General features: G+C 46.4%; 2 protein-coding genes across 7 annotated transcripts; both read right to left on the bottom strand.

Moving 5' to 3' along the window:
- Positions 1 to 1,444: 1,444 nt before the first annotated feature.
- Positions 1,445 to 13,841, bottom strand: LOC109647058 (adenylate cyclase type 4-like). Of its 5 annotated transcripts, none has more exons than XM_069518677.1 (28): positions 13,721 to 13,818; positions 13,432 to 13,651; positions 11,544 to 11,634; positions 10,451 to 11,352; positions 10,039 to 10,236; positions 9,767 to 9,928; positions 9,169 to 9,318; positions 8,191 to 8,345; positions 7,830 to 7,941; positions 7,606 to 7,733; positions 7,345 to 7,503; positions 7,072 to 7,231; positions 6,713 to 6,877; positions 6,457 to 6,488; positions 6,187 to 6,240; positions 5,916 to 5,979; positions 5,744 to 5,841; positions 5,372 to 5,456; positions 5,080 to 5,217; positions 4,921 to 4,998; positions 4,356 to 4,531; positions 3,946 to 4,030; positions 3,687 to 3,845; positions 3,356 to 3,502; positions 3,168 to 3,269; positions 2,886 to 3,000; positions 2,668 to 2,792; positions 1,445 to 2,516 (listed from the first exon to the last, which is right to left on the bottom strand). In XM_069518677.1, exons 4-28 carry the CDS (start codon positions 11,276 to 11,278, stop codon positions 2,382 to 2,384), a joined length of 3,810 nt encoding a protein of 1,269 aa, XP_069374778.1. In that variant the 5' UTR covers positions 11,279 to 11,352; positions 11,544 to 11,634; positions 13,432 to 13,651; positions 13,721 to 13,818; the 3' UTR covers positions 1,445 to 2,381. The 5 variants fall into 5 exon arrangements, with proteins under 5 accessions (XP_069374778.1, XP_069374779.1, XP_069374780.1 ...); XM_069518678.1 differs by having other exon boundaries at positions 13,432 to 13,551; positions 13,653 to 13,806; XM_069518679.1 differs by having other exon boundaries at positions 13,432 to 13,530; positions 13,653 to 13,724.
- A 249-nt stretch (positions 13,842 to 14,090) lies between these two features.
- On the bottom strand, positions 14,091 to 23,093 carry khnyn (KH and NYN domain containing). Of its 2 annotated transcripts, XM_069519193.1 has the most exons (9): positions 22,687 to 23,093; positions 21,634 to 21,889; positions 20,590 to 20,724; positions 18,060 to 19,756; positions 17,836 to 17,966; positions 17,506 to 17,602; positions 17,032 to 17,139; positions 16,835 to 16,936; positions 14,091 to 16,674 (listed from the first exon to the last, which is right to left on the bottom strand). In XM_069519193.1, the coding sequence occupies exons 2-9, from the start codon at positions 21,886 to 21,888 to the stop codon at positions 16,293 to 16,295; spliced, it is 2,907 nt and encodes a 968-aa protein (XP_069375294.1). In that variant the 5' UTR covers position 21,889; positions 22,687 to 23,093; the 3' UTR covers positions 14,091 to 16,292. The 2 variants fall into 2 exon arrangements, with proteins under 2 accessions (XP_069375294.1, XP_069375295.1); XM_069519194.1 differs by lacking the exon at positions 20,590 to 20,724.
- Between the last annotated feature and the right edge of the window lie 38 nt (positions 23,094 to 23,131).

Raw genomic sequence — 23,131 nt, 5'->3', positions numbered from 1 at the left:
CAAGTAGGAAGAAGAGTACACGAGAGTACACGAGAGTACACGAGAGTACACGAGAAGAGTACACGAGAGTACACGAGAGTACACAGGAGTACACGAGAAGAGTACACGAGAGAACACGAGAGTACACGAGAGTACACAGGAGTACACGAGAGTACATGAGAGTACACGAGAGTACACGAGAAGAGTACACGAGAAGAGTACACGAGAGTACACGAGAAGAGTACACGAGAGTACATAAGAGTACACGAGAGTACACGAGAAGAGTACACGAGAGTACACGAGAGTACATAAGAGTACACGAGAGTACACGAGAAGAGTACACAGGAGTACACGAGAGTACACGAGAAGAGTACACAGGAGTACACGAGAGTACACGAGAGTACACGAGAAGAGTACACGAGAGTACACAAGAAGAGTACACACGAGAGTACACGAGAGTACACGAGAGTACACAGGAGTACACGAGAGTACACGAGAAGAGTACACAGGAGTACACGAGAGTACATAAGAGTACACGAGAGTACATAAGAGTACACGAGAAGAGTACACGAGAGTACACAGGAGTACACGAGAGTACACGAGAAGAGTACACGAGAGTACATAAGAGTACACGAGAAGAGTACACGAGAGTACACAGGAGTACACGAGAGTACACGAGAAGAGTACACGAGAGTACACGAGAGTACACAGGAGTACACAAGAGTACATAAGAGTACACGAGAAGAGTACACGAGAGTACATAAGAGTACACGAGAAGAGTACACGAGAGTACACAGGAGTACACGAGAGTACACGAGAAGAGTACAAGAGAAGAGTACACAAGAGTACACGAGAAGAGTACACAAGGAGAGTACACGAGAGTACACGAGAAGAGTACACAAGGAGAGTACTAGAGACTACACGAGAAGAGTAGACAAGAAGAGTAGACAAGAAGAGTACACGAGAAGAGTACACAAGGAGAGTACTAGAGACTACACGAGAAGAGTAGACAAGAAGAGTACACGAGAAGAGTACACAAGGAGAGTACTAGAGACTACACGAGAAGAGTAGACAAGAAGAGTACACGAGAAGAGTACACAAGAAGAGTACACAGGAGTACACGAGAAGAGTACACAATACTCTGAGTACACGAGAGTATACAAGAGTACACAATACTCTGAGTACTCATAGTACACAATGAGTACAAACTTGATAGTACTCAGAGTACTGTTGTGTCTTGTTGACGGTAGTTTTATATAAATAAAGTTTGAAGTATTATGAAATGAGACAGATTCATAAATATCAATCCACATTTTCATGAAGATCCATAAAAGATTGTGTGAAAACTCAAGAACAATGTTCTGGGTTCTTCTCGGACGATGACGCATCCTTCCACCAAATGTCGTGTTGATCCGTCCAGTACTCATATAATACTTCTTAAAAACAGACAGAATCACCAGTGATATATATTTGTAGTACTTTATAAATTAAATATAAAAATATTTCCATAAGATGAACAGCTCTTTGTACATTCACACTTCACAACACCCCTCATAGATGTATAAATATGTATATATATATTTTTTTTTAAAAGATGAGGAATACTCTGTATACAACTATCATTGTACTAAAACACAGAAATCCCTTTTGAAAATATAACAAATTAAAAAGTGCAGTTTCAAATGTGCATTAAATGACGTTTCCTGGCTCAATGGGAACAAATGGTTCCCAGACATGAGCACTTTATACCAAGAGATATACTCTCTCTATATATACATACATATATATATATATATATGTATGTATATATATTCCCTTTCCATGTAGGTTTATTTAAATTATTTCTGTTGGGCTTAGCAGGTACAACTATACAGCATTTCACAATAAGAGCACAGATAGGCTGAAGACAGAAAATTCTGCATCAGAACGCTGGGACTCCTCTCGTTTGGGAACCAGTAGACGGAGATCAGGGAACTGTTGCATGTAAACAGAATGTGTTTCCTACATTTAAAATACAAACACGCTCAGATTCACGATAAAAAACAGAATGTAAATAACGTGAGAAATTCCAATATTCACTTTGCTGCTGTGAGGCGTAAACAACAGGAATCTGTGGTCCTCTCATTCCTTTCCTGTAAAATAACCATGTTCACTAACATGGGTTTATCACATGTGCGGGCACAGACACGGAGCTCTCAGCTCTCAGCCTGAAGTCCTGGGTCTTCGTTGAACTGGATTTTATTCAGCGTCTCATCTGAAAGACAGAGGCGGCTCCTCGACGGACGTAAACGATTCTTCATCAGAATCTGATGAGTCAGACGGACGAGGGTGAACTCACAGAAGTCTCTGCTGCCGTTCAAATGTTCAACCGAGTCGTCGGCAGGTTAGCTGCACCCGTCTGTTCAGAACTGAGCAGACGCCTGATCCGTGTTGAGAAAATAGGTGGTGAGTTCCCCTTTGCCCTTGACGTTGACGACTCCTCTGAGGGTGACGCCGTATCCCATGCTCTGGACCAAGTCCGCCGTCTCCTCCGTCACCTGAGAGCGGAGAAGGAGCGAGAAACCGACAGTGAGATTAAAAACGAAGACAAGCTTTGTGAGAGAATCCGGGTTCCTTCATTTGACGCTTATATGATTGTCTTATTGAAACGGGACATGGTTTGTCTTCCACTGGTTCTGTCTCTCAGACCTGTATCTTGTCCAACACTCCTGTGCTGTCCATCCTGCTCGCTACGTTCACAGAGTTCCCCCAGATGTCGTACTGAGGTTTATGAGCCCCGATGACTCCAGCGATCACCGGCCCGTGGTTTATTCCTGCGGGCAAACGACAAACAGTTTGGGGGACGATCAAAAGAACCTTATCTTGAAACTCCCTCTCTAATGTTTGCGGTTCTCCTACACACTCACCGATCCTGAGTTTGAAGCTGTTGAAGGAGTGTGTGTTGATGAGCTCCAGTTTGGCCATCAGAGCGAACGCAAACTCCACCATGGCTCGAACGTGACTGTAGGACATCTCGTATTTCTGCAGGGGGAGCCAGAGATCATTCTCACAACATCAGGGCCGAGCATGTAAATCAAAGAGAGTCTCACGAGTACTTTTTTTTACTTTTAAACAAAGGAAATACTTCACAAAACTTTAATTTCCACATACATTAGAGTTTATTGGGTGTTATCAGAAGTGTTGCTAACCTTTCTTTCATCCCCTGGAGGTGTCAGACCCGCAGCCGCCATGTACGTGCTGCCGATTGTTTTAATTTTCTCCACCGACGAGAACTTGGGTTTGGAGAGCAGCTGCGTGACGGAGACACGAGCAAAGTGAGACAGACAAAGAATCCGGACAGAGACGTTATCAAACAGCCTCGTTTTCCCCTTCGTACCTCATCAAAGTCGGCTATGATCTCATTGAGGAAGCGCAAACACTCCAGTCCGTCCCTGTTGGCGCTGCTCTCGCTGTAGAACTCTTTGAACTGAGGCACGGAGGCGAACATCACACACACGCAGTCGTACGACTGGCTGTACAGGTCCTGACAAAGCAGAGAGCAGAGACTCAGGAGACAACTCGTGTTTCTGTCATTTCTGTAGCCGCAAATGAGCACAGGGCAGACGTAAAGGTTTTTTAAACACTAATGACTTATAACCGTCACTTTAACGTCAACACTCGGTCCTGATATATAGAATATATAAAGAAAATCCGTTTTCTTTGATTACCTGGTTCCTCACAGTCTTGCCCATGAAGAAGGAGGTGACGTGCAGCGGCAGGACGTTCTGCAGGAGAAGCTTGTTGACGTTCTCCATGGTCTCCATCTCCTCTCGCTCTGTTTGGAAGCATCGCTCCAACAGGAAGTCCACACGGCAACTGAGCTCGTCCTGAGCGGGACACCAGGAGAGAGAGAGAGAGAGAAAGAATTAAGTTAATTTGTCTTCTTTATATAATAAAATAAAGATGGATGAACATTTGTAAACACACCTGTCTGGCCAGTATGAGGCCGACGACGTAGAAGATGACCAACCAAACACCGGACATGATTTGAGGATCCTTCAGAACCCCCGGCCTGAAACAAAACACATAATTAGATCGGTTCTCTCGCATAATCTGGAAAATCAAACTACCGCCACTTCTTCTTCTCCTACTTCTTCTTTCCGTTACACAATTCCTCAGAGTGTCTCGTGTCTCACAGTGAAAGGGACCTGCACCCCCGGGGAAGGCCTCCGTCTATAGACAGCTCCTGAATAAATGACGACGATCTGAAACTCTAGATTCGCAATCCGGACCGTCGGCTGGCAGGAAGTGAAAAGGCAGGAAACGCGACACCTCGGGCGAGACGAGCGAAGGTCGATGAGCGGAAAGTGAACTTCAGCGGGATTACTGACACTCACTTTGTGTTGTTGTAGAGCAGGTCGACGAGGCAGCCGGACCTCGGCGCGTACACGTAGAGGAAGAGCGCCAGATAAACCACCACAGCCAGGGTGAGCAGCAGAGCTTTCACCGACAGGCACGTCCTGACGAACACGATCACTCCCAGCAGGGCCAGCAGGCAGCAGTACAGGTAGTACTGGGGGGTCGGAAAATACACGTTCATTAAACCTTTGCATAACGTTTATAGTTTTATAACACTGCTCTTTATGTATTTTGTTTAATTTAAATTGCTCTACTTGCACTGCTGAGCCGACCTGTCCACCTCTCATTGAATAATACGACAGACACAACTTTGATAAAACAAGATTAAAGGAAGAGAAACCATATTTCTTATGTTCTTGGAACTGTTCTCAGACCTGCTCTTAAGTCCGGACAGTTTCCTGATATTTTTCCAGCTGAAAAACAGCTTTATTGATAAAAGAGAGGAACATTACAGCCGTTCTCATCCACGGTTGAAGAGCCTCTCAAGTTAATTAATTTTTAAATGATTAATCGTCGAAATGGAATCAGTCAAGAGGAACTCACGGGCACCGTGTAGAGGTTGAGACCCTCCAGCTCCGCCCTGCTTGTGATAGCGGTGCAGTTGTTTCCTGGCAGGAAGAACTGGAACCAAAAGCAACGTGGTTCAAGAAGAAGACATTAAAAAAATAAAAGAAATCCGAAGAAGATGAAAAAGGAACGTACGAGGTTGAGGATTGCCATGAGCAGGATGATGAGCACGCAGAGAGTGACCACGAACAGTCGCAGCGCCGCCCTGGTGGAGACGCCACGGGACAGCCCTGATATCCACTGGATACCCGTGGGCATCTTGGAGCGCCACTTCTGAAAACACATTTGATACGACAGCAACGTGTCGTCAGTGACGCCAGGAGGGCCGGACGTTGATGGCATCAGGACAGGAAGTTGTTTCATCTCCTCACTAAACTCTGCATATTTTTCTATTTGCATTACAATGACACCACGTGTGCTTGTTTACCTCCAAGTATCCGGTGAAAGCGATGGACAGAAGCAGCACGATGACGGGGAAGGTCACTCCGTAAGACACGGCCATCTCAAAGTTCCTGGGAGGAGTGAGAATCTATCGTTTACTTAATGAATGTGGGTTTGTGACGATAACGTTTTGTCAGAACTTGAAAGAAGTAAGACTTTAAATAAAGATGGACGACGTGTCTCCACTTCCTCCCACTGTACAAAAATGAAGCCAAAATATCCTGGATGAGGGAGCAGCCATTTTTAAAATGACAGAAATGATCTCAGAGATGTTTTGGCTTCACTTTTAGGGCGGAGTCATGTCGTCCATCTTCAAACCGAGGCCAACTTTAGGTATGAAACTGAAATGTTACGTCACCTTTCGGAGACGAGCATCTGGACGATGAACAGAGTGACGAAGATCAGAGCTACGCAGCTGATGGAGTGATGCAAACCCGTCACCTCCGACAAGCGGAACTGGAACAAACGACCCGACGCGTTTAAAACCAGAGGACAAACAACATCTTCTGGAAACTGGAGAATGAACGCACCTGTTTCTCCAGACTGAGGTCGTTGAACAGCAGAGTCAAACAGTTGAGCTTCTTCGCTCTCCGCCTGAATGAAAAACTGAAGATTAATCTGAGCAAACAACCACACGGCTCCGAGGATTTCTTTTGTCTGGAAGTGATACCAGTAGGTATTTATATTAGATTTGTTTGTCTTTTACCGAGTTTTACTGAGTTTTTACTTTCAATTTTCCCCTTTTGACCAAACGTACGTGAAAATGAATTAATGACAACCGAGTTTACTGAGAGAACTCACACTGCAGTGTCCAGTGTGTCCAGAGACCCTCTGACTCCGTGATCCACGACCAAACTGAGACACAGCAACAACACGGGAGACACAACAACAACACGGGAGACACAACAACAACACGGGAGACACAACAACAACACGGGAGACACAACAACAACACGGGAGACACAAATTCAGGATAAATAAATAGTGCAAGTGCTGGATGTTGTATTTTTATTTAAATTAATTAAGCTTTTCTATGATAACCTCATGATTTAAATGTGTGTGTGAACGTACCCGGGGAGGTTGCTCTGGCAGGGAGGTCTTTCCTGAAGCGCACACACACACACACACACACACACACACACACACACACACACACACACACACACACACACACACACACACTCACACACACACACACACACACACTCACACACACACACACACACACACAGTAACATTTACTGAAGGAACATTATAAAGATTATTTGTTCCTGGAAAAGAAACGAGTTACACAACAACGCAATTAAAATGTGGGAGAAACACATACGGCGGTGAGCTGTGATTGGCTCGTGACAACGTGGGCGGTGCTCTTCTTGGAGGGCGTGGCCCCAGGGTGGCTGAGGTCAGCGAACGGGTGGATCGTCCTCCACGACTGGAGATACAGAGACATCCGCACCGACGCCCGCTGCCGGGGCTCCGCCTGAGTGTTCGCCTGAAAGGGAACAAAGTGATGGTTTGACTTTTTTGTGGCTCCTCCCTCAGAGTAAAGGTCAGCAGCAGGGTTCACGAGCGCCATTATCTAGACGGTGCTCTTGACGTGTTTGTATTTTTTCAGGTGAGCAAAGATGAGACACATGAAAAAAAACACTTTTCTTTCCACTCTACCAAACGAACGTGTTCACTCACCGGTTTTGGCCTCCTGGAGTAAACGTCCGGTTTACGAGGGTCGATCACCAGGAAGGTTTTTCTTCCATCCAGGAGAGGATCTCGACTCGCCCCGTTCCCAACCTCCACTTGGTACGCTCCATTCAAGTGCTGCAGCGTCTCCTCTGTGATGTGAACTCGTCTGTTAATGAGAATAATTAGATTTATTATCATTAAAGAGAGACAATCATTGCCTTGATTTAATCTTACTTTATTATTTTAAAACACTTCAACTCATCAGATCTGAAGACTCACCCAGGCAGACCTCCAGACTCCATGTGGTTGGCCAACGTTACGTCATGTGACCACACGTCGTACTGCCACTTCTGCAGGCCGATCACGCCGCAGAGCACGTAGCCGGTGTGAACGCCCACACGCATGCTGATCTCAACACCTGTCGCCTCACGCAGTTTACTGCAGAGACACAAACCAACCGGAGTACGTGAGGTATTTTTAAATGAAAACACGAGGTTGTTGAAAACGCACCGTGACGACCGCAGTGTGAGGGGAACTGACCTGATGGCCGTGCACATGTCCAGTCCCATCTGAACACAGTTCCTGGCATGAGTGGGGATCGGGTCGGGGAGACCGGACACACAATAGTAGCAGTCGCCCAGGATCTTAATGCGAAGACATCCGTTCTTCTAGAGACGGAGAGAAGCGAGCGGGAGGGACGAACTCAGAACTTTTTCTCTGTGAGGAAATGTTGAGGAAGGTTTCACTGTCGAGATTATTCTCACCTTGGCTATGTCGTCAAATCTGCCAAAGAGCTTGTTGAGCACAGCGACCAGTTCCTCTGGAGAGCAGCTGCTCGCCAGCTTTGTGAAGCCAACGATGTCCGCATACAGGATACTGCACCAACAGAGACCAACACATCACACACACACACACACAGCTACAGTTTTAAATTACACAGAAAATACATTTTACAAATTGATTAAATTTATCTGCACCAGAGATACTGATATTTTATATGTGCATTATACTTAAACAGAAAAATATCTACGATAAAGTTTATACAACAATAGAATCGTGGATCTAAAATAAGAGTGTGTAGTTAAAGAATCTCTGAAAGGTGAAATGTTCGACAGCGATCGTCACCTGACGTCTTTGTGCTGCCGTATGTAGAGGCTGTGGAAGTTGTGGAAGTTGGATTCGTTCTCCTTATCGCTCTCCGGCTTGGACAGTCGCTTTATCACCTCCGTTTTCAGCTCCATGGCGATGTAGCGTGGCAACACCGACAAGAGGAGCTGCTCCTGTTGCCGAGGAAACAAACAGGATGGGGAAGGGAAGGGGGGGGGGTTATGAGGTTTGAGAGCTTGTATTGACGGGACAGTGGATTGTTTTGCGGAGGAGACGATCTGCTCAGAAAGGCTGTAAAAGGAAAAGTCGGCCTCCTTGAAACGAGGCTGAGTTCACTCAGTGGATCACGTCTCCGTCTCTTTGTTCCCTCGCTGTGACGCAGCATCCATGTGGGTTCGCTCTGCGGCCGCCGAGCTTCAGACGAGTGAATGATTAATCTATTGAACTAATAGCAAAGCATTCGGTAAACAAACCCCGGCCGTCCACGTAAAGAGCCCTGTAACGACCGCACATCGTTTCCAAAGTGAAGCCAGTATCGATCATCTCATCAAGTGTATTGTTCTGAAAATATTTGTTTTAAACCACTTTAGCTTCAGCAAGTTCCTGTAGTTGTAGTAACTGATGGAGTAAAAAGATATATTTATTATAATAATTCATGTGGAAGCTTCTGTTTTAATTTATGACATTTAACGTTACGTCTTTTTGGCTGAAAGATAATTTGAAGAGAACGTTCCATTAAATTTATTCCAAAAGTTTAAACATCTCAGAATGTTGAATTAAATTAAGTTTGGAGTCCAGACAGTAAAAGCTGTGGTGAGTTTGATCAGCTGTGCGTCAGGTGAACCACAATAAACCAATGCAAATAAAGCCTGTAATAAAAACACTTGAACAGAGAAGGACCTGTTTAACCGACGGGACATGAAGACTGAATAAAAACAAAAACATGGACATTTCAAACTGAAGCGATGACGTTGAACGAGACAAAAGAGCTTCAACCTGCTGATATTTCCTTATTTCCTTCTTGGAGCGTATGGCGCTGAACCCCTCCCTCTTCTGATTGGAGATCCTGAGGTCGTGCTCGGTCGTCCACAGGTGGAAGAACCCGATGCAGTTCACACACACGAACAGGACGGCGTTCGCCACCAGCTGAGGAGGAAGTCAGAGGGGAGACTGTGAATACTGCAGAATAGAGAGTGACGCGTGTATTACTACGGACTTCATCTTTGAGTTGATGCGTTCTCAGAGTGACTGAAAGTCACAGTGAGACAAACACTGAGCAGTGAAAGGTTCTGCAGATCATCTGCTTTGTTCCCAGAGGAACCGTGAACGCTGCTGGTCACAAACCACAGAGTGGAGCAGGAGCGTCCAGGCTTCACACCATATTCAAATCAAGAGGCAAATTTTTTTTACATGAGACACAAGCACACTTATTGTTTCATTTGCAAATTAGAGCCGACAGCCACATTTGCAGCTTCACGGTGTTTTGGGCATCAACAATGAGCTACACTAGTAGAAATGACAGGTTCATACTCACAGGGCCGAGACTTTCTATCACACGAGGAAGTGAAACTGAAAAAATGAATCGGTACTCCACCTGCACAGCCAGGTTCGGAGTCTCGGGGCTTCTGACAGGGACGTAGACACTGATGATGACGATGTGTGAGACGCTGGTGCCGATCCCGACCATGAGGGCCCAGGCCAGAGAGAGAGGCAGCACCGTGTAGACGCTCAGGGAGAGGAAGAGGAAAAACGCCACCTGAGAGAGAGAGGGAGAGGGAGAGAGAGAGAGAGAGAGAGACCGAAGCAAAGAGTCAACAACCATTACAGAAGACATCTCCGTGTCCAGAATGTAACATCTGCACTCACCTGCTCCCACGTGGTGACAGGTCCTCCGGTGAAGATGAAGACTATGGCCGTGGTGTACAGCGTCCCCCACACAAAGAGTGCCAGGGCCCCCCCACAGCGCCTCACTGTGGCCAGCCAAGGCAGACAGACGAGCAGGGCCGTGCTCAGACACAGAACCACGCACAGCACCGACAGAGCGCCCACGTGGGTATTGACGTCCTGCGCGAGGATGGACGAGAACGGATCAGTGAATTGATCCTCGAGACAAACTCTCAAGGCGACTTTGATCGTACGATACGTAACTATGGCCACTGGGGGGGGGTTCTCAAAACACAACAAAGACAAAAGTTTGACGAGGTCGTGAAGCAGCCAAACGTTAAGGAATAATCTGAAACACAGAATACGTTGAGCTTTGGTTTATGAGGTGACTCACCCTCCCTGTGGTGGGGATGAGGACGATGATGGCCACGCAGAAGACCAAAGACAGCACCAGTCCGGACAGCATGGCCGGGGTCTCCTCCACGCAGCGCAGGAAGGCCCTGTGGACCGCGTGATAGCAGCAACACACCCCCTCTTTCACGCTCTGCCTGGACCTGGTGCTCCGCCCGTCCTCGTCTCCGTCCGCCTCGTCCCACCCGACGTCGAAGCTGTCCCTTGTTTGGGAGACTTTGGTTGAAAAGTCGTGGAAAGCAGACGGGCTTTCGCAGAATGGCGTTTCCCCTTCGGGGCCGTTTTTGTCGTCCGAACTGACCGTAGAGACGGCGTTCGCCTTTTCAAGCGAGGATCCGAGCTCAGGCGACTCGTCGCCACAGAGGTCCGTGTTGAAACTAGTGCTCGTGTATCCAGGGCTGGATGTTTTGCTGCTGTAGTCGGAGTCGCTGCAGACGTTTGTTTGCGATGGAGCAGCGTTGTGTGTTTGCAGCCCGTCACACGACGAGCTGACGTGGCCCTCGTGATCCGACGGCTGCTGCGTCGTAGCGACCGCGAGAGGTTCGGGGGCCTGAGCTGTTTTCACCACTCCCACCTCTACGGACACCTCTGATTCACTCAGCCCCGACTGTTTTTCCAAACTGTTGTTTCTTTTCAACATGTCAATGTCACTGTCAACATGTGTTGTTTTCCTGAATTCATCGAGCTCCAGGATCTCGCCTCCGCGGATTTTGCCCTCGCCATCACCGGCGACCACCACGGCGTCCGGCACTGAAGACGCCAGTTCTCCGGGCCTCCCCCTGTCCTGGAAACCCTGCGGCTCGTCTGGCATCGTGACCTGAGCGAGCGCGAGGGATCCTCGTCGTCTATCGACCTGTCGTCTCGCTTGTTCCCTCGTCAGCTTTCCTTCATGATAAACACAAACCAGGGAAGTGAAGCGTCAACGTCTTCGTATCAGGAAAACTTCAACCTTTGACCTCGTGACAAGTTAAATCAATTCTAAACAATGTGGCCGGTGACAGTCGATACCTCCTCCGCCTACAGTGAAGAAGAAATCAAGAAAATGGATGACGACGAAGTCGAGGACGGAGACTCACGTTCACATTGATCCTTTAAGCTGCCACTTTACTCGTCCTCTCAAACTGCAGCTCCTTCGGCGAGCGCCGATCCATCCTGAGAGGCTCGCTGCTGAAACAGAAGAATAAACAAACACTTTTAAAACCTGTTTCAGCTCCGACACCGTGTCAGGTCCAGAGATGTGAGAGAGGAAGTGAAGCCTGCACATGATTTCAATGCAATTTTAATGACAAGCGTCCTGTCGCTTCCCCATTATGCAAAATAACTTGTTCGTCTACCTCTTCCCCGACAAATACACACTCATGCACGACACATGTACACACTGTTCAGGTGTGGGCTGGAATGACAAGAGAGCGACGCGCCCAGTGAACATTAAAAACATTTTTTTCCTGTCACCGCCTTGAAATTCGTCATCTCACACTCAGCATCAGTCGAGCAGACTTTTAACCCTCGAATGATCACGACCACTCTGCTTCACCGTTAGTGCCGGAGTTTCTAACATGGAATCCGCCTCAGATCGCGATCGAGGGAATTACAGCAGTAATTCATCCCACTCATGTTTCACCCCGACCGACCCGCTCTCCGTTTATCAAATGAAATCAGTCTGGGTTCAACGACAAAGGAGACGAGGAGTCTTTTGTGGGTCAAAGCGCTTGTGGTGTCTGAACGGCTGCTTCCCTGGAGTCCCTGGTTTCACATCTCTGTCTTGTGAACAGGGGTTTTCCAACACTGACTCAGACCGTGAAGTCACATTCAAACAGATAATACAGTGTTTTTGTATTTTGTATATTCTTAACATTTAAAAATTGGTCACCATTGACTTCAGTTATATCGGATTTGGCTGCAACGCTGTTCAACCCCTGAAACTGCACAAGTGGAGTCGTCGATGAGTTAATTGTCATTTTAATCTTTGTCTGAAGGGACTTTTGGGCCTAGTTGGGGGTTTCACACAGTTTCCAATGAATCCATCAGTGAGTTCAAATCTATTTAAAGAAAAAAATGGAAAATGATCTCACTCACACTTTGACAATCATCAGCTGACGATAATTGATATCGTGAATATTACATATTTTGTCGCGTGACTCCTCTCGTGGAGAATATCGTCCAGTTGAGGCCTGATAACGGGTTTTTGGCTAATGAAGTATTATTGTGTAGTGTCATTCACAAGGTTTATATGTTTATATTTGTGAAAAGTAAATGATAAAAGATGTTATCGTGTATGAATTTATCTTTAAAATCTAGATGTATCTGTGGTGCAGCCAAACACTTCCATAAACACTTCAATTATCAGAGCTGGGCAATAAAACAAAAGAATTATGGTGAAATTATAAGAGAAAAATGTTTTTCGTTCTCTGCTCATGAGAATGAGTTTCAAAGCACAACCTTCATCAGCAACTTACTGAACAATTATTGAAATCCCCCGAAGTGAAAGAAATGATCCCGAGGGTTTTCCTCATTAGATCAGTAATTAATTGATTAATTGATTGAAGTTTGTTCATTAACTTTTGACATGAGAAACAAATGAAGTGTGTCAGCTGGAGAGAAGAGAAGAGAAGAGAATAGAATAGAAGAGGAGAAGAGAAGAGAAGAGAAGAGAAGAGAAGACAAGAGAAGACAAGAGAAGACAAGAGAAGAGAAGACAAGAGAAGATAAGATAAGATAAGATAAGATAAGACAAGAGAAGAGAAGAGAAGAGAAGAGAAGAGAAGAGAAGAGAAGAGAAGAGAAGAGAAGATAAGATAAGATAAGATAAGACAAGAGAAGAGAAGACAAGACAAGAGAAGAGAAGAGAAGAGAAGACAAGACAAGAGAAGAGGAGAGAAGAGAAGAGAAGATTAGTTTGACTGTATTTAGATGTTAACGTGTTTGAAACTGAACGTGTCGTGTGAAGATAGATAATCATCTTACCTCAGGTTTTATAAAGGTGTTTATCTCTTCTCTCCCTCCGTCATCCTCTCTGTGGTTTGACTCTCCTTCTCCTCCGTCCTCCTTCTCTCTCCTCCTCTCCTCAGACTCTCTCCTCAGACTCTCTCCTCCTCTCCTCAGACTCTCTCCTTCTTCTCTCTCCTCCTCTCCTCAGACTCTCTCCTTCTTCTCTCTCCTCCTTCTCTCTCCTCCTCTCCTCAGACTCTCTCCTCCTTCTCTCTCCTCCTCTCCTCAGACTCTCTCCTTCTTCTCTCTCCTCCTCTCCTCAGACTCTCTCCTTCATTAATCCTTTTGAAACTTTTCTTTCTCTTGAAAACAAACTGCGTCTGTTCTCTTCGATGTGAGCGCGATTCCACCGCGAGGAGCGTGGGCGGGGGCACGCGTGCACGAGCGCTCAGGTTCGTACATGCGTGCTGCGTGTGGACAGGAGAGAGAGAGAGAGAGAGAGAGAGAGAGAGAGAGAGAGAGAGAGAGAGAGAGAGAGAGAGAGCTATGCAAGTGTGACCTTTGACCTCCAGACATGTGACATGATTTTGTTTGAACTAGTTTCTCTCGGGTTGTGTGTCTGAGTGAGTGTGAGTGTGTGTGTGTGTGTGTGGGGGGGGGGGGGGGGGGGGACGTCATAACAACGACTCTGCTCATTTCATGACACAAGAAATAAAAAATATCTTTATTGTGGAATTTAGTATTTGGACCAGACAGGATCCAGAATAAAGATTAAACTCATCATTATTAGAAAATATCAAAAAGATTCTCAACCTTCAAACACAAAAGACATTTTCTTCTTGAAATATCCACATTGAGTTTTTTGGTGATTTGTGTTAAATACAGGACATTCAAATCTGTCTCATTATATTGATCCACTCACTGTTCCCTCTCCCTCCCTCTCCCTCTCTCTCTCTCACCTCCACCCTCCCCCTCTCTGTGTAATTACACTTCTCCACATCAGACGTCAGTATTAAACATCGCTCTGCGTCTAACGTCGTCTCGAACAAACTCAGGACTTTCCCTGAATAGACTGAGCGTGGCTGCCTCTGTTGTTCAAAACCCACCGAACAGGTTCAGAAGCATCTATTCTCAGAGCGAGGTCGCTTCATGTGAGTCCACTAAGGAATCACGTCTTCTCATTTCAACCTCCTGCTCTGCTGTGTAAACACAAATCTAATTTCTGTTTGCACCGAACAAACAGGTTAAGAAACAAAGGACTTCCAATTTCAAACACCCTCAAACAAGCAGGTTGAAGCTCGAAGACAATGAGACCCAGAGCTTCGTACCGATTAGAATTTCTAGAAACTCAAAAGAAAACAGAATTGGCTGCAGGACTCAGGTGATAAGACCACGAGGCCCACTTCTGACCACGTGTCCTACAACTTAGAGAAAGACAAACCTCAGTTCAGGACAAAGTCAGAGTTACTTTCTAAATGTCTCCTCATGAGGTTTGAACGTAAACAATACAACAGAAACAGGAAGTTGCTCCTGGTAACTTACAGAAATAAAAGCCTCGTTGTCATGTCGAGGTTTTAATCAGAAAATCTTTCTTCGTCCTTCCTTGAATATTTGGGTTTTTTAAACCACGTGACTGACGTCATAGAAGAAGTGAAATCAGTAGAATGTGAATTGGTTGATCACTTTTCTCTCACCACAAGGTGAAGTGCACCATCTGGTGGAGAAAATCATGAACAGCAGGATAATACAAAGCTAAATGCTTTGCTACAGATGCTACCTCAGAAGAGCAATAGAGTTACTAGATACTTTTATTTTATAATGACACTGTTAATCAAATAACACCCGGATAGGTCGTTTTCTACTAATGGAAAAAAATCTGTAATTGTCAAAATATAATTTAAACTAAACCAAAAAACGTAAAATATACACAATCTTTTTTTTAAAGTCAGAAAAACAATGTTTAAATCAAACCTTATGTTTTCTTAGGGATTAAAGAAAGACCCCAGCCTCTTCCACACAGTAAAAACATCGGATTCATCCTCTGATCGACAGTAACAACATCGGACCTGCTTCAAATAAATTAAAATATAAAATTGATGGTACAGATTGTCGTAATCGCTGCTTTAGTATTATTTCTTCTCCGCATCCTCTCAGGAGCCTCTGACACCTGATGCTCTGCAAAATGTCCTAATATCAAAGGATTAAAACAAATTCAGGATGACAAATTGTTCGTTTAATATATTGCTCTTTTTGTGCATATATAAAAATCATCTGTTAAAAAATGTCACACGTTATAATAATTTCTTCAAACTCCACGAACAAAAGAGAAAGTGCTGAAGTTAACGACACTGAAAACAAAAGAGAGAAAAAGATTCGACACGTCGGCGGAAACCCCGGTGACCTCACATCGTCACGACAACCCTGAGGAAGATGATTGGTGTCATTACACATCGGTTACGTCATTAAATAAGAGCTGCGGGAGGTTAGAGACTTTAAATAAAGATGGACGACGCGTCTCCACTTCCTCCCACTGTGCAAAAATCTAGAAAAAAATGTCCCGAATACAAACGCCTGCACTTCATCTCCTGCTCTGATCACATCACTTAAAAACAGAGTCTGTTTAATAACTAATTAAAACCAAAGTTACTGGAAAAGTGAAAACTCAGGTTGAGAAAACTTTACATTAACACTTAAACTCCAGCTCAGACGAGCACCGGAGTGAGTCCAGGAGAGAAAACAGCAGGAAAACATCTGGACACGTCCCGGCGAGCGAGTGGTCGTGTACATGAGGGCTCCTGAATGCCCCCCCCACGTGTTCCTGTTGTTGCGAACGAGTCGGAACAATCTGCTGCTGCTGCTTCACAAACACAAACTACAGGAAAATGTCTGGACAAAAACTAGTCCTGCTGCTGCAGGATCAGGTCGGAGAGCACGTTGATGTCCGTCTCCGTCGGGTGAAGCTGCAGCACCAGCATCACGATGTTGTCCTGACCTGGGAAAACCTGACAGAGCTGCTCCCTCATGTTCGCCGTGTCCTCTGGACTCCTGTCAGCTCGGAGCATGAGTCCAGAACCTGCAGCTCCGTGCTGCAGATGTCCCGTGTCCCACCCCTTGCCGGGCCCCCTCCCTTTCCCCCGGCCCCCCCTGCCCGCCGGATTCACACCCCCGACCGGTGTTCGGTCGCGGAAGTTCAGAACCTCTGTTTGTGATCGTGGAGCTTTGGAGGAAGGGAAAGTGGACGCTACGCCGGCAAAAGAGTGGTTTCCTGGGTCCGGAGTCCTGAGAGGAGACAGAGCGCTTCATTCAAAAACACGTCAACACATCATGAGTCTGCATCTTCACGTGAAAAACATGTTGCACTATATTTTGGTATTTTTACATTAAAATGTCTCTTTTGTCTTCCTGTGTGTGTGTGTGTGTGCGTGCGTGCACGTGTTACCTGTGCTCCGAGCGGAGGAAGTCGTCCAGGTGAGGCCCTCCTCTCCCCAGGGGGTCGTCCGGCACCATGAAGTGATCGCCCACAAACGTGTACTGAAGAAGTCTGAACGAAACAGTTTTTAATTTATGTTTTGTATTAACAGAAGATATTACATCCATCATGCTCAACGTCAGATTCCTATAAAGAGACGAACGAACCTCTTTTTGATGATGTCCCTCCACACGGGGGTCTCGTCAGAGAGGTCTCTCAGGTTGTCGTTGGTTACGATCACTCCGTCCGTCTTTTGCGCGAGCTGCAGCATGAGTCTGTGGCAACGAGGGAGAAGTTATTAACGACCAGTGTTTATCTCCAAAGTTTAAAACGTGAAGAACTCTGAACAGTTTGGTGGATTTGTTTGGAAGCAGAGGATCATGGGTAATACGCAACATGCAAACCACTAAATGAATGAATGTGTGGCTGCAGAGGGCGCTGTCGCTCGGTTAAAGTCACATTGTGTTGCTTTAATACACGTTTTTTTAAACTATGTCACATTCACAACCACAAAGCTGTTTAACATTTAACAGTTTCCCTGCAGCGGTTTGTGCTTTGACACAGATCTTACACGTCTGCGCTCGTAAACTTTTAAATCACAGTGACACAACTTCGTACGTTCTGTGTGCGAGTCCTCTCACCTGTCGTCATACGAGCTGATCCTCTTGCCCTGCACCTCCCTGGAGGGGGTGTAGGAGAGCAGGCCCAGCTTCTGCAGCTCCGTCAGATAGTGCTGCTCTGAGACGCACAACGAAAAACAACAACACTGGGTTTAGTTGCACGCACACACACACACACACACAATCACATGTTTACAGCTCTGATTGGTTTCTACCCTTCACAATCAAACACAAGTGAATACAAACACACAAGTGCATCTATAACTTTAAAACAATAGAATTCAACGTGTAAACTATTCTAAGGCATTAAATATATGAGGTTTGAATGAAAGGAGGGACAGGAAGTGTCACCTTTGATTCTGGGGTCGCTCTTCTGTCTCCACTGCGGCAGGAGGGCGCTGATGTGACGGTGGCCTCGGTCCCAGAAGTGCTGCACCGCCAGAGCGATTCCTCGACAGGAGAAGAAGTGACCGAGCCCGTGACTGTTAAAAGAAAAAGGCGGTTACCATTCTTCAGAGGTGAAACTAACTACAGGTTTTGTAAGTGTTGTCAATTCTGTCGGCTGTAGTTCTCACCTCATCGCCACGTTGCTCCCGTCGATGATGATCGTCCTCAGTTTTGCGTCTCCGGGCTGGTCTGTGAGCTGGAGGTCAAACAGCGTCTGCAGTCCCTCTAGAAAACGCTGCTCGCCCGTCACCACCACTGAAGAAGCAGGCGCGAAGCCCCGCCTCTGCCTCGCTCCGGGCTGAGACAAGTCGTCCCTGGTGAAGACGGAGGACTGAGGGGCTTGAGGGGCTTGTTTCACAGAGTTGGAGGACTTGGGCTTTGGATGTAAGACTTTGCTGTGAGCTGAATGATTTGGTTTTGAGGCGGAGGCATGAGGCCAGAAGATGGTTTGGTCAAAGTGTTTGTTGGTTTGTAAATTGGCGAGTGGAGGATCTGAGGGATAAGTGGACATGGGTGGACCTTTGACTACAGGCAGGATGACCGGGCGCTGAGTGTGTGACTCTGCAGGCTGCTGCGGTTTGTTAATCCAAGGAAACAAATCTAATTCTGCAACAGGCGCAGTTTTACTCTTTGAGGGGTTTGACACTTCCACCCATCCTCCATCATCAGATCCTTCGTCCTCTTTCTCCAGCACCACATCGTCCATCTCCCTCGGACCCTCGCCGAAGACGTCCGTCTCTCTGACTCCCTCCCTCTGCAGCTCCAGGAGGAGCTGGTGGGTGGAGCGATCAGGCAACATGTTGTAGAATCTGGCCACGTTCTGCTCCGTGTATCCACAGCTGGCTGCAGCTTTCTTCAACACTCCGAGGACAAAGTCTTCCTCGTGTCCTTCCTCCTTTCCCTCTGAGCCACGTCCCTCAGAGTGCGTTGTGCCTCCTGCCGCCCCACTCGCTTCTCCGCCGCTGCTCATCACCGGATCTCGCCCTGCTGCTGTTTCCTCGTCTTCCCTGTGCTCTGACTCGCAGGGTCGGTTCCTCTCGCTCTCATTCAGGGCAACACCATCTGTATGTTTTGGACCCGGGCCACCTTCAGGCATCTGCTCCCGGTCGCTTCGATCCTGCTCCTGTTGCACCAAGTCCAGTATCTGTGAGGCCTCCTTAGGTCCCGTTCGGGCAAGCACTCGTTTGACGACGTCCTCCGTGTACCCCATGGCTGTGAAGAACTTCAAAAGAAGCCAAAACTCTTTGTTTCCCATTGAGAACTGTCGCTCCTGTTGGTCCTCCCCCCCCAGACTGTCAGTCTCTCTGGTCCTTAACGTTTCCCCCTGCTCCGGCTCCTCCTCCTCTCCTACCTCCTGCGGAGAGTGCGGTGGTCTCTCCTCCCTACCCTCTGCTCTTCCCCGGGCGCCTGCAGATGTGGAGTCTTTAGAGGCAGCGTCAACTACTGCACTCATCCCTTCGACCAGCCGCTCAGTAGTGTTGGAGGGCTCGAGGAGAGCGTACGCAATGTCAGAGGGTCTGTCCCGTCCATCCTGGTTTCCTTCCGGCCCTGATCCGAGCCCAGATTCTTGAACCAGATCCAGCAGGATTTCCTTCACGGACCCTGGAAGCACCAGAAGGTCCAGGATGTGCCTGTCCTCCCACTGCTCAACCACAGCTTTGAAGGCCCGGCGTGAATCCAGGGACTCGTCTGAGCCTCTGTCCTCAGTCTCAGAGCGTCTGGACTGTGTCCCCTCATATCTCTCCACGAGGTCCATGATGAGGGAGTACGCTCGCACCACCGGTTCCGCCAGACCTGATATGAGCAGGAATCCTGGAGCGCCGACCTGGAAAACAGAATTAATGAGTCACGATTGACAGCTGAGACTGACTCCCAATCCATACCACAAAGCCCCGCCCCCCCCTTGAACGCCACTTCACAGGCTCTGTCTCTCTTGACAACAACATCTGCGTTAATGTGTACAGATACAAAAACCTTCATTTATATAGATGTATGTATGTATTTTAAATGTTTTAATTAAATAAAATATATGTAAGTTCTATATATTGGGTTTTATTTGTGTTTTATTTTTATTTATAGTAATTTATAATAAAGTTTATACATCTCAGAAATCACTGCCGACAACAACCGTTCCACTCTTTTCTACAATGGAGACGCATTCATGACGTTTTCCTGAAGTATTCGTTGCAACGAGTCGCAGCAAATACTGAAAAAGGAAGTTGCTGAAAATAAGATTAAAAAAAATCCCACAGATCTAAATTTGCAGTCTAAGAAAACATAATCATAAAAAATAAAAACTCCCCACTGACAACATAGGTTTGTTTTTACTACGAGGCTGCTGTTACTTCATCAGGGCGATAACTGCTGACGTAACAGAGATATTGACTAAGAATGTAGTTTCTTGAAATAATAACAGAAGTAGAATCCCAGAATATCACAGTAATGTCACGTCAGTCGTGAGAGGCACGATCAGAAGGAAACCAGTGGTTTGTGCTGATGGGGGATAAAACATAGAGAACAGAAAAGAATAGAAATAATAAGGACGACATGAAATCATTTGATCACCCCCTGGTGGCTGACTGCAGTATAGATCAAAAACTACGACCTGTATTACTGCAGACGGTAAAAACAAACAGGGTGGGAACACGCAGCACTTACCACGATGTGTGCGGAGGTGCTTTTTATCAGGCAGTCCATGAACAGCCCTCTGGCTCCACAGAAGACACAGTGAAGGACCCCGGGGTAGGAGACCTCCTGCTGCTCCTCCTGGTTCACGACTCCTTTCACGAACAACTGAACATCACAAAAACATGGAGGATGAATCTGAGCTAATCTTTGGGGACTGAACCTGTCGTCCGACCAGCGGAGCGAAGGAAGCTGTAATGTTCACAACCCCCCCGAGCACACGCTTGTTCTGGAGCTCTTGACCACATCACATGGTCTTCGTTGGCGGTCACGGATACTGAAACGTAGTAGATAGATCCCTCCAGCTCTGAGCAAAGAAGTAGTACAAGTAGAAGAACGTGTGCACACGAGCTCCGTCAACCTGACTGTTGTCGAGCCGCCACACTGTTGTGCAGCGTGAGTGTGTGTGAGCAGGTGGAAAGTCTTCAGAGGCTCATTAATCAATTGATCTGAATGAGTCACTTCACATGAACTCTGATGTTTCTGTCAGCGAGCTGGAGATTATCAGTAACGACTTCACCGCACCTCTCACTGATCAGGTTCTAGAAACTATAGTTCAAACACCAGGATTTAAAAACAGGCAGGTGAGGAGGACTCAAGCGTCACTGATCACAGCTGTTGCTCGACCACGATTTCAATTGTAATAATAATATCAACAACATCTGGGCTCCGTATGTAAACAGCTGTATCACTGTGTTCTACACGCGTCATGTGATCGGAGCCTGGCGAATCAGCGAAGGGTACGCTGTGACCAAAACAACACAATCAGCAACAATAAATTAAAGATGCTCGTTAAGGAAAGTTTTTTCAATCAGGTTCGGTTTTAATTTGTTTGACGATATAAAAACAGGGTGAAGCATCATGATTGACAGCTGAGACTGACTCATGATTGGCCGAGCACGTTTATTGGCGGGACTTCGCTCAAGATGGACGCCCCCGTATTCAGGATATTTGTTTTGGTCCATGGTCTCAACTTGGGACTAACAATGGACAATAAGACGTGGACATATTTCTTACTTTGGCAGCTTTCACGTTGTTTCTCGGCCCTCGTAGTTTCAGCCAAATCTGCCCGTTGTTGCTGTGGGGCAAATCGTCTGCCCCGATCCCAAGCGTCACCCTGAATATCCGCTCCACGGTGCCGTGCAGCGATGTGAGAGATCCCCGCAGCATCCCCGCACATGCAAACTCATCCACCACCTCTGGGCGTCCTCCTCCATCAGCTCTGTCAGCGTCCATCGCTTGTTCTTGAGTCAGCGGCAGAGAGTGGAACATTCTGCGGAGAAGACATTTCATCAACCCACCTTCTTTAAGGTCACCCTGCGCTTACAGCAAATATTGATGTTAAAAATTTGGAGTCTTTTTTTATTGGAGCCCGTCTGACTTATTGGTTGGATGAAAACTTTTATTTTACAGAACAAACAATGCTGAAAAATTATAATTAACTTCAAACAATATTAATTAATTATTTTCTTAATTTTATATATTCAGTTTAAAATACTTGAATATTGAAAAAACATAGTAGGACTCTACTCTTTAAGAAATATTATATATATATATATTTCAAAATAAAGAATGCAGAGATGATGTGATTTATGTTTAAAGTTACAGGGGTTTTTTTCAGTTTATTGATTTTAGCTTCTATATTTGTGTTTTCCGTTAACTGAGGGTTATTTTTTAATCACTTTTCTGTTTAAGCTGCTGTTTAAACTGTTGTCTGAGCTGTAAACCATCCAGCCTCAATTACATTTCAGTGTAAAAACGTAAACACACTTCTGAAGCTCTGCGTCTCTGCTGGATTTCAGCTTCACAACCTGAACAATAAAACCAACTTTCACAGACGTCGAACCTTCAAACTGTTGTTGAAACACAACGTCAGGCAGAAAAGCGATCGCTCGTGTCGAGGCGATCAATGAGGAAATTAAAGAGAACGAGGAGAAACACGGAGTCGAAGCAGCTGCTTGTGAGCAGGAGGTGCAGCAGGAGGTGCAGCAGGAGCACGGGCACACGCGTCGTGTTGCTCCGCGGTGATGAAAAGTGTAAAAACGATGTTGTTTCGTGAGGTTTTCTTACGTCGAGGCTCGATCCGCTCCTCACGGCTTCTCCTCCGGCGGGAGACGGCGAGGTCCCGCCTCAGGCTTCAACAACAACAACAACACGGACACCGGGCGAAGTCCGTCATCTCAGCCGACCGACGAGCCGCCGAGCTGGGGGAGCCGGAGTCACCGAGGCCCGGGGGCGGCGAGGAGGAGGAGGAGGTCGGCGGCGGAGAACCAGGGCATCGGTGCTGCCGCGGAGAGGGAACACAAAACCGAAACTAAACACGCACACGCACATGCACGCACACAGACAGTCAACACTGATAATAATCACTAATCATTCTACAAACTAAAAGTGCGTTTGTTGTTTTCTCAATTTAATTTAAACAGAGATTATCAGGTAATTAACATCATCGTCATTATTATTATTATTCAGATTTTAATTGAAAAGTGTTTGTGTCCAACAGGAGATGAGGGGG

This window comes from Paralichthys olivaceus, chromosome 22 (assembly GCF_024713975.1).
Source record: "Paralichthys olivaceus isolate ysfri-2021 chromosome 22, ASM2471397v2, whole genome shotgun sequence".
Classification (NCBI taxonomy): Eukaryota; Metazoa; Chordata; class Actinopteri; order Pleuronectiformes; family Paralichthyidae; genus Paralichthys; species Paralichthys olivaceus.
This window is presented reverse-complemented; position numbering and strand designations above follow the sequence as displayed.

Excerpts from the sequence above, each read along its gene's own strand:
- LOC109647058 (XM_069518680.1), bottom strand. The coding sequence starts at position 11,278 with ATGCCAGACGAGCCGCAGGGTTTCCAGGACAGGGGGAGGCCCGGAGAA. Across the intron at positions 7,734-7,829 it reads GATTTGACGACATAGCCAAG|AAGAACGGATGTCTTCGCAT; the intron begins GTGAGAATAATC and ends CTCCGTCTCTAG. Across the intron at positions 4,532-4,920 it reads TCAACCTCTACACGGTGCCC|TACTACCTGTACTGCTGCCT; the intron begins GTGAGTTCCTCT and ends CCGACCCCCCAG.
- khnyn (XM_069519193.1), bottom strand. The coding sequence starts at position 21,888 with ATGTTCCACTCTCTGCCGCTGACTCAAGAACAAGCGATGGACGCTGAC. Across the intron at positions 17,967-18,059 it reads GGGAGCAACGTGGCGATGAG|TCACGGGCTCGGTCACTTCT; the intron begins GTGAGAACTACA and ends TTCTTTTAACAG. Across the intron at positions 17,140-17,505 it reads ATCAGCTCGTATGACGACAG|ACTCATGCTGCAGCTCGCGC; the intron begins GTGAGAGGACTC and ends TCGTTGCCACAG.